This window comes from Astatotilapia calliptera, chromosome 17, assembly GCF_900246225.1.
Source record: "Astatotilapia calliptera chromosome 17, fAstCal1.2, whole genome shotgun sequence".
In the NCBI taxonomy this organism is placed as follows: Eukaryota; Metazoa; Chordata; class Actinopteri; order Cichliformes; family Cichlidae; genus Astatotilapia; species Astatotilapia calliptera.
The window spans coordinates 29,908,652-29,923,080 of NC_039318.1; the positions used below are offsets into that span (position 1 = coordinate 29,908,652).

The 14,429-nt window shown below is 41.6% G+C and overlaps 1 protein-coding gene across 1 annotated transcript; it reads left to right on the plus strand.

Annotated features, from left to right (window-relative positions):
- Positions 1 to 1,249: 1,249 nt before the first annotated feature.
- ints13 (integrator complex subunit 13) lies at positions 1,250 to 9,610 on the plus strand. Its single transcript, XM_026147565.1, has 17 exons — positions 1,250 to 1,735; positions 2,713 to 2,946; positions 3,069 to 3,143; positions 3,270 to 3,472; positions 4,304 to 4,384; positions 4,492 to 4,582; positions 4,726 to 4,854; positions 6,074 to 6,158; positions 6,451 to 6,543; positions 7,409 to 7,498; positions 7,602 to 7,780; positions 7,871 to 8,035; positions 8,168 to 8,322; positions 8,415 to 8,645; positions 8,810 to 8,940; positions 9,102 to 9,237; positions 9,352 to 9,610. Exons 1-17 carry the CDS (start codon positions 1,688 to 1,690, stop codon positions 9,386 to 9,388), a joined length of 2,163 nt encoding a protein of 720 aa, XP_026003350.1. The 5' UTR covers positions 1,250 to 1,687; the 3' UTR covers positions 9,389 to 9,610.
- The last annotated feature ends 4,819 nt before the right edge of the window (positions 9,611 to 14,429 follow it).

Below are 14,429 nucleotides of genomic sequence, written 5' to 3' on the forward strand. Positions count from 1 at the left end.
CCAGTATCAAAAAGCTAAAACAGGAGTGATGTGATCTCTGAGTTCTGCACAGCCTGCACTCATTAAACATATTCTTTTGTTTTCTTTTTCTAAAGAAAAAAAAAGGCTGTTAGCACAATCCAGACATGATAGATCTTCAAAGTAGATCTTATTTGTGAAATATATCCTAAGATGATAAAAAAAACGATTTGAAGAATTTCACGGTGTAATAATTTTTTTCTCAGGCAGTAAAAGAAGTATATAGACTCTATATTTAAAGTAAAAGTCATATATGACTTTACTGCATTATAATGCAGTAGTAGCATAAATTTATTAGCATCAAAATACGCCTACATTAAATTACAGAGGAATTTGAACAGGGAAAATTCAATTTAGGGACAGACGGGGCCCGATGGCTTGGGGATAGAAGCTCCTCTTGAGTCTCTCTGTCCTTGCCCGGATGATGTGAAACTTTCTACTGGATTGCAGAAGTTGGAACAGTTTGTTGCCAGGGTGGGACGGGTCCTTCAGTATCTGCGCTGCTCTAGTCCGCGGCAAGAGGGAACCAACAAGCCGAACCAACAACCAGCTAATCTGCTGAAAGAGAAAGGGCAATTCTAATGAATATTAAACTGTCCAAACCTGATGGGGCAGCACTGGAATCAACAGACAGAAAAGAATATGCATGGCACTGTGTTGGTTAAGAAACAGAAAAAAGTAGGCCTTAAAAAGTTTATTGGAATTTGGTGACCCTGAGAACTGGTCTGTCAATGAGAATTTTAATATATCTTGAAATGCTGATTTACTCAGAAAAAACTCCAGATTTCAGGATACTTGGTCAGTTAGTCAACTTTTGAGAGCTATATAACTCATAACCTTTGAGTTATGAAATTATATATCCTTATTATATCCTTATATAGTATATATTCTTTTAGTTACATTTAAGTTTTTAACTTACTGATGATGAAAAAGCTTTTTCTTCAGTGGCTTCCATAGAAGATAGAATGAAGAAGAAGAAGAAGAAGAAGAAGAAGAAGAAGAAGAAGAAAACTATACAGTGCACATAAAAGAAGTTTCAGAAGCTTTTAGTAATGACTTTCACGTATTAACACATTCCTTACGTTCACACAAGGGATTATAAACAAAACAATGTCAGACAAGCAAAAACAAGCAAAAACAAAACAAATAGGCGGGGGAAAAAAACTATGCGTGTGACTAATAAATCCAGAAGATGGCAGTAATATAGCGCCACCTCTGTGAGCTGCTTGAGAACGTCAAAGAAGAAGAAGAGGCGGAACACCTCTCAACACATTTCCGCCAATAACAAACCTGCTAGCTTGTAGCAACTTGAACTGTATTGTTTGTGCTTTTTTCCCCCAAGTGTCTGCAAAAAAATTTCTAGGCAGCGGTTGTTTGGAAGTTGGTTAATTAGAAGACGTGTTTCCTGGAATTACGCAAATGCTACCATTAACTGTTTAAACCGTCGGTCATAAACGTGAATCAGCAAATAAATGGTTGCGACTGGTGTTAGCTGACAGGCTAACGTGCTGCTCGGTGACATGCTCTTTTTAGCAGGTCGTTGGACGTTCGCATATTAATTAACATGTCCTGAAACGCGTCAGGATCATCGCGCTGCAGACGGAGAGGGGGTTTAACAGTCAGAGTGTGACCTAGAAAAATACAGATACCGGACCTTTTCAGACGATTCATGTTGTTTCCAGACCGGGAAGCGTTACCTTCCCAAGGTTTCCACCAGGTGAGTCAAAATAAATAGCTGTAAAACGGAGGTGGAAATTGACCCAACCTGAATATGAACAGTCATAGAGATTTGTTGTAGTAATATATAATCTATGCGTACTTGGTTCAGGTCATATGAGGTCATAAATGTATTCTTTCTAAGTTTAGCGCATAGGTTTATTTCACTCCAAAGACATCTGGGTTATTTTATCTAGGCTTCTTGGGACGTTTTAACCAGGTTTTGTTTATTAGAAAGCTTGAAGAAGTGTATGTCCCAATTTAGAGATCATTTCCTGTCTTGTGTCTAAATAAGATACAAGACAGGACAAAACATAACAAAACAATTACTTCTTCTTCTGGGTGCTCATCTTCCATCTCACCCCATTGCTGGCATTCACGTCTGTAACATCAACCCTTTGTATCGCTAATCCTGTCTATTTTTTTCAATCTCACTTAAAATCTTAGCATCTTCAGTTCTGCCACCTCCAGCTTGGCCTTCTGTCTTTTTGTTAGAACCACCATCTTTGAAAAATACATCATAGCAAGTCTCAATACCTGTGAACCTATCCTTCTCACCCCTGATACTCCATCCACTCCACCCTGTCTGCACACTATTCTTCCTATTGCACTTTTAATTAAAGAAAAAAAACAAGCAGGTTGTATTGGAAAGTGTTGGACTATGTAGAACCACAATAGAGGGGTGTGGCACACTGCCTAAATGTCAAGTGTAGGTGTTTTATACTGCTGAGATGTGGTAGTTGCAAAAGCCATAGCATAATGTCCATGTTAAGGATAATAGTAGCCCCAGATCATGCCAGAAATAGACCCTTCTTGGGTTCTTCTAATCTCCTCACTGTAGGGGGTAGGTTCAGGTTGTTCCTTTAATGTGTCAGGGGCCTACATGTTTCTTAACAAAAATAAACAAACAACAAAATATATAGACAGCTAACATTCCTGTCTGGCTCTGTTTTTCTTATGGTTTATCTCACTCTGCAGATTTGCAAAATGAAGATGTTCTCTGTGGCACACAAGACTGTCTTCGTAGTGGATCACTGTCCCTACATGGCAGAGTCCAGTCGTCAGCAGGTGGAGTGTGATGTGCTGACAAAGAGCCGAGCTCAAGGGGTCATTCCTTTGGCCCCGGTGTCAAAGTCTCTGTGGACATGTGCTGTGGAGTGCTCCATGGAGTACTGCCGGATCCTTTATGATGTTTATCCAAAGGACAAACTGGTTAGTGTCTGTTTTTTATTGTTTGTCCATCTAAGTGATATAATTATGAGACTGGGCATGCTGGATGTCCACCTTTTGATGTCATCCGTGCCACTGACATTTTCTGCCTCTTTATTTTCCAGGTTAATTACATTGTGAGTGATTCAGAGTTTCACATACTGAATAGCTGGAGGAGGGAAGATCAGAGCACTCACGAGGTAATCCACTGCACATTTAAACGGAATAAGCTGCCTGAATTGAATTAGTTGCAGTATCTAACATCAACTTTGTCACAATTTAGAGACATTTCCTTTGAACTCAGTGTCTCCCATCTTTCGTCACAGCTCATGTCAGCTCTGGCAGCTGTTGGGCCACCAAACCCTCGCGAGGACCCGGAGTGCTGCAGCATCTTGCATGGCCTGGTAGCTGCAGTGGAGTCATTATGTAAGATCACAGAGCTGCAGCATGAGAAGCGTATCGCTCTGATGGACACAGCTGACAGAGTTGCTAACAGAGGCCGTATTATCTGCCTAACTAATGCTAAAAGGTAAACAGAGGCCACGTGTTCAGTGCTTCAGCTCTTTATTTTGTTTGAGTCATAAGAATAACTTATACAACTGTATCACTGAAAACCTTGCGCAATGTGAGTTAAAGCCATAATAAAACTCTCATCTATACTTGAATGAAGGTTACCACACAGCTAATACAGTGATGGAAAGCCCATAACAGTCAGCTAGAAAAACAGTCTTTTACACGCGGGACACTAAAACATATTGGCTTCACTTATCTGCTGAGGAAGCATGTTTTACCAAATGTGCAAGACATGTTGCACTTCTGGCAAAAAGCATTGTCTGCATCAACTCTAGTGAGGTGTAACCAGGCTTTCTAAACACTTATTTTTTATTTATTTTTTGTTTCCTCATTGTCGCTAAGAGAAGAGTATGTGCTCTTCCGTCACAGGCTCAGAGAGAGAGAGAGAGAGGTTTGAATGCATCAAAACAGATGCTGAACAGTTTCTGAACTACCCTAAGTCATTTTTTTTCAAACCAGTTTTGTCAGGTAATATTTATTTAATTTTTTTAATGATAAGAATGTATCAACGGAAGAATTTTGTTTATAAAAATGGAAACTGCATTGCTTTCTCTCTGAGGTAACATAAAGTAACAAGAGTCAGTCTTAGAACCTGCATGTTCAAAAGCTGTCAGATGGATTGGAAGGAGTGCATGTCTGAGGGGGGCTTACATCGAAAATGGGTCCTTTGTCAGCAGATTTACAAACACATGTGCCTCTTTGCAGCCATGTACTCTTGTTACACTTGTCATTTTACTTGTCCATAAATGTCCATAAATTCCTGCTCTTTTTGTTTTTTGTCGTGCAGCGACACACATGTGCGCATGCTGGAAGACTGCATTCAGGAAACTATTATAGAGCAAAACAAGCTGGCAGCAGGCTCAGACAGGTCAGTACGCAGCAAAGAAAGACTTGTCCAGGTGATCCTGACTTGGTTATAAAAAGTGAAACTCTGGTATTGCTTGTAATATTAAAACTCATTGTTGTGGGTTTTAGGCTCATGGCCATCCAGCAGTGTGAGCTGGTTCTAGTTCACATCTACCCACAGGGTGAGGACACACTGGTGTCTGACCGGCCCAAGAAAGAGGTGGGTGAAAAGCTCGACAGTCAACGTTTAATTAAAATCAATCACAATAGAAAGTGAAGACGTGTTGACACTGGATTTCACCCAAACCCCATTTAATCTATCACAATCCAGCTTTTCACTGTGTCCCTCTCTTTGTGTCTCAGATCTCTCCTCTGCTCACCAGTGAGGTGCACAGTGTTCGAGCTGGGAGGCACCTGGCCACCAAACTCAACATTTTGGTCCAGCAGCACTTTGACTTGGCCTCCACCACCATAACGAACATCCCCATGAAGGTAAAGGCCATCTTCGTCCTGCCTTTTATCTGTTCTTGCACATCTTTTGCCAAAATGTTGATTAAAATAACATGTTTGTCTTTCCATTCTGCTAGTATAGAAATCTTTTTTTAGAATACAGTGCACTTCTCACTTTTTTTTTTTTTTTTTTTATTGGACTGATTGGTTTTATTATTTTTTTCTCCTCTTTTCTCACTCATATCCACATTTTGTTTCTTTGCTTGCTTATAAAGTGTGAACCCTTGCTTCACTAAAATAACCCAATGCACTCTAGTCGCATCTTTTGTTTGATCTCATCTGCATGTCGATGTGACTGTGAACCTGCTGCTGGTTTCATGCTGTATTTTCTGTTTTGCTAGCCCACATTAAATGTTTGCGAACAGGTTAGTACTCTGATCACACACACATCAAACTGAGGAAGGGGGCAGAGTTTGCATCATGTAGTGTGTATATTTTGAGCGTTAGGGTCATGAATTTATCCTGATGTGTCAGTTGGATCAAGTAAAGGACGGGCAACTCTGGTCTCATGTGGACTTACAAAGTTCAAATGTAGTTTTAAAGGGATTTGATTTGTGGGGAAATCTTTTTGGTCTGATTGTAGAGATTATTTTTATGACAAAAACTAAAAGAAAACTTCAGAATTTGTTGCATTCAAGTGTTCATAAGTGGAAACATCTGTGACCAGCGTTGCCTCTTCTGATTTATTAAATTCTGTCAATGTGTAGATGCCCTAAAAGTTTATCAGACTTCCCCTGCTCTCTATCCACCCCTTGAAAACGGTCTCTCTTCCCGAGATCTTTCATTTAGTGTCTCAGTGTGTTCCATTGTGCTTTCTTTTTTTTTTTTTTTTTTTTGTAACTAGTTTTTGAGCGCATCTATCCCCTCAATCTGGATTCCAGCTTTTCCAGCTATCTATGTACTGACTTTTTTTTTTCAAATTGATAGTAGTGTTGCCCATATTCAGAAGTAAACAAGTCCTATTATCAAAACAAACCTTTTAAACACATCAAAGCATGTTTAAACTGAATAATAATTTCTGCTTTAAAATTTGGGTCATTGAATGAACCAACGTTTTTCCTTTTACTTTGTTTATCGTTTTGCCCTTTGGGACATGAAATCAGCAGTGTTGATGTGTGTTTGTGCATTTGTGTGAGTTTGAACCTTTTAGGAGCTGACTTCACGCTGACCTTTGTTTGTTAATGTCTCTGTGGGTGGACAGGAAGAGCAGCATGCCAACACATCGGCTAATTATGACGTTGAGCTCTTGCATCACCGAGACGCCCACCTCGAGTTCTTTAAAAGTGGTGAGTGCCCACGTTACAGGTCTGCCTAGCTCTAAATGAGCCAGTTAAACAGGTCAGGAGGTTGAAACTGTTGTTTTCCCATTGTAAGAAATGCTGTTGAAACCTCCAAACCCTGCTACACAAAGTAGAGTATTTCAGAAATCTTGCAAGAATTAGGTGGAGCGTGTGCGTCCTAGCTTTAGTTGGGAGGCGAGGTACAAGCTGGACAGCTCAATGGGCTCCTTGTTGGTGTTTTGAGTTCTTAATCTTCGAAATAAATAAAATATGTCAATGTTGTGTTTGTGTTGTGTAGGAGACTTACACATGGCGGGGACCAGCACTAGAGAAAATGGACTCAAGGAGACGGTTACGTTAAAATGGTGTACTCCACGAACAAACAGCATAGGTGGGAAAAATTGCAACAAAGAATAACCTCACTCATTCTTCATTTAAAATGTTTTGCAACACCATGCATTGTTTTTTTTTTAAAATCTCATAAACCTATAAGTTATGTACAAAAGTACACAGAAAAAATACCACGTTTAAACTGAGACATGGTACTGTCTCTTCAAATGAATTCGCTCATTTTCAATTTGATGGCAGCAACACGTCAGTGATACTTAAAAGAACAAGCTGTTTTACAGCTATTTATTTTAACTGACTAACAGGTCAATTTTCAGAAAAATTGTAAAAACCTCCACAGTACGTAAGAACAAAAACATTCCGAAAATGTGGAGAAATCTCTGTGCACAAGAGACGAGGCCCTCAGGAACGCCACTGGTTATCAGCCTTAGGCCACGGTTTCTTGAGTTAGAATATTTATCCTCAAGTCTAATTTAAGCAGCGACATTTGTTCAGTTTATAGTTTTAATGTATTTGTTCTGTTAATTTGCAGGCTAGGTATACACAGTATATAGGCAAATATTGGGATTGTGGGCTGATATTAGCATTTAGGCAAATAAAAAGGCTTTTAGTGATGACAGTGGCTGGTCCTAATATGTTGTCTCAGTGATTTAGAGCTGGAGAAATCAATAAGAACAGAACCATAAGAAACAAAGAAAAACAGAACAGTATCTGACCAGAATTGTACAACCTATGCATCTCTGTTACAGTGTCCTTCTGGGATCTTGTTATAAAATAACAATAATGGTTGTAATAGACAAATAGTTACCATCTAGGGTAAAAAAATGAGTCATCAGTGAAGGAGGCATTGTTCATGTTTTATGTTGTAATTAATGGTGATCAAAAGATCAGTTTTTTTTCCACTTCAGAGCTACATTACTGCACAGGAGCCTATCGCATCTCCCCCACAGATGTCAACAGTCGTCCCTCGTCATGCTTGACCAATTTTCTCCTTAATGGTAAACTGGATTCATCACAATTTGTTTATTTTTTGTGTTGAAGTCCTATTTTTTGACTGTTCCTGCAAACCGCTGATTATTCCTGTTGATGTGCCGATAACAGGTCGGTCCGTGTTGCTGGAGCAACCGAGGAAGTCGGGTTCAAAGGTAATCAGCCACATGCTCAGTAGCCACGGAGGCGAGATTTTCCTGCACGTGCTCAACAGCAACCGCTCCACCCTAGAGGACCCGCCCTCCATCAGCGAGGGCTGCGGAGGCCGTGTGACAGACTACCGCATCACTGTATGTACAGCTCCCATCAGCTGTTCAGAAATATTCAGCAAAGTTGATCTGATGCTAAATGTTTTTTGTTTTTTTACATTTTTTCATCAGGATTTTGGTGAATTTATGAGGGAGAACCGGCTCACTCCTGTGTCAGAATCTTCCCACGATCCCTCAGGGAAGCTGCCAGCTGAGAGGGCCAAAGCTCAGCTGGAGCGCCACACTCGATACTGGCCAATGATCATCTCCCAGACGACCATCTTCAACATGCAGGCAGTGAGGCACCATCCAGGAATACTAGTCTTCCTGATTATCAGTGTTCTTTCTTATTTCTACCAAAGATTTGTCTTTTTCCAGTTGGCCCACATCCCCCTTTAGCACACGTCTGTGTTGTTTTTGCTCTATTAGGTGGTTCCTCTGGCTAACCTGATAGTAAAAGAGACTTTGACAGATGAGGATGTTCTCACCTGCCAGAAGACCGTTTACAACCTGGTAGATATGGAGAGAAAGAACGACCCACTCCCCATTTCCACTGTAGGATCTAGAGGCAAAGGCCCCAAGAGGTATTACCTCAGTTTTGATCATTTTACACTCCCCAGTCCTGGCTTACCAGCGGAAATCAGCATTAATATTTCCACATAATTATTATCTCCAGGGATGAGCAGTACCGCATAATGTGGAATGAGCTGGAAACATTAGTGAAGACTCACGCCGGGGCGACTGACAGGCACCAGCGAGTTCTGGATTGCATCATCGCCTGCCGCAGCAAACCTCCAGAGGAGGAGGACCGGAAGAAGAGAGGGAGGAAGAGAGAGGAGAGGGAGGACAGGACAGAGAAAAATGGCAGCAAGGAGACAGACGACAAAAGCTGGCAGGACTCGGAGAGGTCAGTAGTGCCCGAGAACCTTCAGTTTGTTTTAGGAAAAATAATTTCGTCTATCATTTTTCCATGTGGATTCACAGCTTATTTTTATTGAGCTTATTGGATACAACAGAGAAGAAAGAGATAAAAGAACCTAACTTTGTGATGTATGCTCCTCTGTCTCAAAGACTAAAGGGATTGATGGATAAAGATGAGCAGGAGTCGGAGGTCATCAAGGATTCCCCAGATTCCCCAGAGCCGCTCAACAAAAAGCCTCGCTTAACCTCAGAGGAGATTCAGCCTCCAGAAAGAACGAAAGGTACCAACAGTTGACACCTGACCTCCTTTCATAATACCATACAGAAGCGCGGATACATTTTCACTAATTTATTGACATTTTATCACAGTATAAGGCACATTTTTAAAAGAAAATAACCCCACACAAACTATTTGTATGTTTTTGATTCGCTGTCTTTGCAGGTCCTGTCTCACTCCTCACTATGTGGAGCAACCGAATCACTGCAGTCAATTCCAGGAAGCACCAAGAGTTTTTTGGAAGAGCCAGTTCTGTGAACAGCAAGTTCGAGTTGTACCAGCACCTCAAAGATGAGAATGGGTGTGTTCAGTTATCTGTGAAAGTGTCATTATGCTGAATGAATACCATTCTTGTTAGTGCGGTTTGTGTTCATGCTCAGGATGTAAAAAAACTTGACATTGTCCTTGCTTACAGGATGGATGTTCATGAAAATGGGAAGGCCACCAGATGATGTTTCCACAGCTCCAGCTCAGCCTTTCTGCAGATGAGATTTTGGACCACAGTGATTTTAAGACTGCCCAAAAAAGGACATCAAATTAAAAGAGATGGTGAACTCTTAACAAGGAATTTCTAATTTTTTTACTTCTAATTTTGTAGTTGTGCTGTTCACATGTTGCGTAACACAATAAAAACTGCCAGTAGAGAATGTTGCTGTTGGCTTTTGCACAAATCATGCTCAGTTTTATCTTGTCATTACTTCATTTGTCTATAGAGTATTTTGTTTTTCATTGAGGAAAGATGTCTGCAGTGTTCAGTGTAAGAATCTAAGTAGGAATTCATAAATGTGTGTAACCGTCTGTAAAAGCCAAAATCAGAATAGAATTTGGCCATCTCATTTCTAGGTCATCTCCTTCAAAAAGCTCTGGAAAATAATTTTAGATTTCTCTCTGGAAATCAGGCTCTGACCACTTACACTTTGCCAGAATACCGAACCGGCGACTTGAATTTAAACCAGAGGAAGAGCAGGAAAGTCAAAATGAGAAAAATCCTAAAAGAAGAATGGGTCCTGGGAGTGTTTTAGCTGTTGGATTTGCGCTTAAAAAAACCCCCATTCATTCGAAACAACCTGCACATAAAGATTGCCAGGCATTAGGAAAAAGTGGAAGACCACATAGAGGATTCACACAGAGGGATGGTGTCACAGATATGGTGACATTATCGGTTTAAAGAGGTTATTTAAGTGTTGATTCATGAATCACTGATCTTTTGTGATTGGGAGCATTCATTCTCTGAATTCATGGATTTATTTGTGGAACTCATTGCAAACCACACAGTCTTTTTATTTGATTAGTGTGGTTAGTCTGATTTGGCCCATTTCTCACAGGCTGTAATATCATAGAAATGAACTTTTAAAGAATCTAGGTTATTTATGCAGCAGTAATGTGGTGCAGATCCAAGATCAGAGGTGGCAAGTTGCTCAGGCCATGTCTGTCTTGGGCCACAAGGAAGAGATCCTGAGGTGCAACTTGGAGGTCCACTTTTAGAGAAGCGCCATGTATCACCAAACCATACAAAACTAGCCAGGCAGCCACAGAGCATCCACCTTATCTACTTTTGGATCCAAAAAGGTTTCGGGGGGATTGTGAAGTGAAAGGGGGAAAAGTGGTGGAACCGACTGCAATGCTGTCAGTGGGAGCGTACGAGATTATGTTCTAGGTTTCATTAAACACAGAAAATAATATTTATGTGAATATGAAAATCTCTGTGGAGAACATGAATATTTAATGGCCGTTTCAAAAGGCATGAGAAAGTGGGCATGTTTGGGTTTTGGACTGCTGTTGGACTAAAACTATCGAGGGGGAAAAAAATCTGTCATTTTAAGCCTCAACAGTTGTGCTGACACATGTCTTATATTTACTACAGCAGCATTTGTTCTTCATGTCGGAAAACTGAGACATCTCAGGCATGATTGGATAGTTAAACTTCTTTACACTGACGGAAAAAAGAGTTTCACCGGACCAGCCGGTTGAAGACCAAAGAGGCTGCACGAGTTTGACGTCTCTCCTCTGAGACTCAAGCCATTTAAAGGAGGTTTGATGAAGAAATGCTAATTGGCAAGACATATATTACAGTAATAGTGACCTGAAGGTGAACGCGCGCAAAGCTACTGGTCCGGACGGGATTCCCGGCCGCGTCCTCAAGTCATGCGCGGCTCAGCTGGCTGGAGTGTTCACACACATCTTCAACCTTTCCCTCTCTCTGTCTGTAGTCCCAGCCTGCTTCAAAATGGCCACCATCGTCCCTGTACCCAAATCCTCCACCATCTCCTCATTGAACGACTGGCGACCTGTAGCCCTGACCCCCATCGTAAGCAAATGCTTCGAGAAGCTGGTCAGGGACTTCATCTGCTCTGCACTACCCGACTCACTGGACCCTCTACAGTTTGCATACCGCCACAACAGGTCCACTGATGATGCCATAGTCCTGACACTACACACTGCCCTGTCACACCTGGAGAAGAGAGACACGTATGTGAGAATGCTGTTTGTAGATTACAGCTCAGCATTCAATACCATCATTCCCTCGAAGCTGGACAGGAAACTGCAGGATCTAGGACTGAGCAGCTCCCTCTGCAGCTGGATCCTTAGCTTCCTGTCTGACAGACGCCAGGTGGTCAGACTGGGCAGCATCACCTCATCCCCCATCACACTGAACACTGGTGCTCCACAGGGGTGTGTACTGAGCCCTCTCCTGTACTCACTCTACACCTACGACTGCACAGCCACTAACAGCTCCAACATCATTGTGAAGTTTGCGGACGACACTACAGTGGTGGGTCTTATCACCAACGGTGATGAGACGGCTTACAGGGAGGAGGTCAGCGCCCTGACCCACTGGTGTCAAGACAACCATCTCACCTTCAACGTCGCAAAGACAAAGGAGTTGATAGTGGACTTCCGGAGGTGCAGAGAAGTACACACCCCCATCACCATCAACGGCGCTGCTGTGGAGAGAGTGAGCAGCTTCCGGTTCCTTGGAGTACATCTGGCTGAGGATCTTACGTGGTCAGTACACGCAAACAAAACAGTGAAGAAGGCGCAGCAGCACCTCTTCTTTCTCAGGAGACTGAAAAGATTGGCATGAGCCCCCGCATCCTCAGGACCTTCTATCACTGTGCCATTGAGAGCATCCTCACTGGATGCATCACCACCTGGTATGGCAACAGCACCGCCTACAACTGCAAAGCTCTCCAGAGAGTAGTGCGGTGCTCTGAACGGATAATTGGAGGTGAGCTTCCCTCCCTCCAAGACATCTACAGGAAGCGCTGCCTGAGGAAAGCGGGGAGGATCATCAAGGACTCCAGTCACCCCAGCCATAAACTGTTCAGACTGCTTCCATCAGGAAGGAGGTTCTGCAGCATCCGGTCCCGTACCAGCAGACTGAGAGACAGCTTCTTCCACCAGGCCATCAGACTGCTGAACACGTCATAGACACCTCAGCTTCACTACTGGAACTTTAACATTATGCACTCCACACTGTATATAAATGCCACTTGTTTTGCACATATTCAACTCTGTATATTTTATATATTTTATTATTATTATTATTATTTTATTTTTTTTACTATTTAATTTGTAAAAATGTGTATACACACACACACACACACACACACACACACACACACACACACACACACACGTAGGAAAATATTTAGTATACACATCCAGAAATGCATACACTATTATATATTGTACATATATTTATTAGTTTCAGGTTGGCCATTCTTGTATTTTGCTCGTTTGTGTTGTTGTGTTTGCACATCTCTGTTGCTTGTGGGGCTCGCACACAAGAATTTCACTCGCATGTGCTGTGCCAGTGTGCCTGCACATGTGATGTGACAATAAAAGTGATTTGATTTGATTTGAAGCCCTGAATTTAACGTCTGTGTGCAACAACAGAGATGATAGTATTTGAGAGGGGCTACAGTTAATACCACATTTGGAACAGCAGATGTCTCAGGCTGTTCACTGAAAACGCCAGGCTCTGGGGGTAAGTTGGTTTAATTGTCCTCTATCAGGCCTTCCACTCTGTACATGGCTGATTTTGAGATTAAAGGCTCCAGCTCAGTTTGTCTAGACACGTTCAGCTGATCTAATAATGTGGGCAACGACGCATCCCGAACATCAAATCCTGATTTGTCCCAGATGAAACTGAGGATACATTATGAATTGTATCAGAGTGCTCATCTGGAAACAGTTGAGTAGGTGGTACATTGTTTTATGATGACAGTGCCTGTTATCCTCTTTTGAAAGTAGATGAGAAGCAGACAGGGTCTGTGAAGGGTGGATTTGGCAGTGTTTTAGTCTTTGGAGAGAAAATGCAACACTTCAGCTCAGCCCCCTACAAACAGAAAGAGTGTAATATTATATTTAACCCTGGAATTTAGACTTTATAGAGTCAATGTTTTTACATAAATTAACACAGAGAAATTGCTTTTAATTCATCTCGTACACCTTGAGTGATTTTTGGAGCGTTCCAGCTGTTTGCTATTTCATCAACTGCTCTCATTTTTTCTTTGGAAAAAAACGAAAAAAAATTAGCTCAACTTATTCCAACATGATCGTACTGTTCATTCACTATTACAGGTTTCACAGCATAGGTTAACTATCATTTTATAACTATTTATTTTATTATAAATCAACATTGAGAAAGACTGCCATCTGTTATTCACCAACAAAATGTTTGCTGGGAAGTGTTGGAAGATATTTTGTCACTCCTTTATTTTTCTTTCCCCCTGGCAAACATTTCAATGTTGAATAACTGTAGGCTGTTGGTCTGCTGACATTACCACAACGTCGGTTCAAGGTGGTCATCCACCCATCCATCCATCAAAATTCCCTAACTCTCATGCTGCCATTATAATTACTAGAATAACAACTCAGAGGTGCAATCATAGCTTAAAAAGTGACTGTGTTAGTGTGGTGTTGTAATCAATCTTTATGTGATTCTCAATAAAAAGGCAAGACTCTTAACACAGTGATCTGTTTTCCACGTGTCCTATGCTTGTCGTATTTTTCTGACTACATTAGGCCACATATGTCCCTCCATTCATTCATCCACTGAGCTCCATTCAGCTGTGGGCTCTCTTTCAAACAAGGTCAAGTCATTACAACATATGATCTGAATGACTAAGAACCCGGAACAATCCTACATAGTCATATAGATGTCAACAGCAGCACACTTACCACGTGATTGGCTCTCTGAGTCAGTGTGGTTTGTTCTGTAAGATTCTGTCTAGAGGGGGGTTTCCATCTTATGAGGTCTCGGGGTCAGACAAGTGGTGAGCGGTTCTCCGCTGATCGCCCTCTGTGGCAGCTTGGAAGTAAGAGGTTGAGGTCAGCGGCAGTGAGGGGTGAATACTGTGTGGTCTACAGGATGGAAACAGTGTTGAGAGAGCTTTGGTATTGCAACTTTCCCAGTCATTATATGAGTCTTGGACTTTGAAATTGGAAACTTGAATTCCTGCCTTTTGGGTACATTTAGGTACAAAA

Excerpts from the sequence above, each read along its gene's own strand:
- ints13 (XM_026147565.1), top strand. The coding sequence starts at position 1,688 with ATGTTGTTTCCAGACCGGGAAGCGTTACCTTCCCAAGGTTTCCACCAG. Across the intron at positions 6,159-6,450 it reads CCTCGAGTTCTTTAAAAGTG|GAGACTTACACATGGCGGGG; the intron begins GTGAGTGCCCAC and ends TGTGTTGTGTAG. Across the intron at positions 7,499-7,601 it reads GACCAATTTTCTCCTTAATG|GTCGGTCCGTGTTGCTGGAG; the intron begins GTAAACTGGATT and ends TGCCGATAACAG.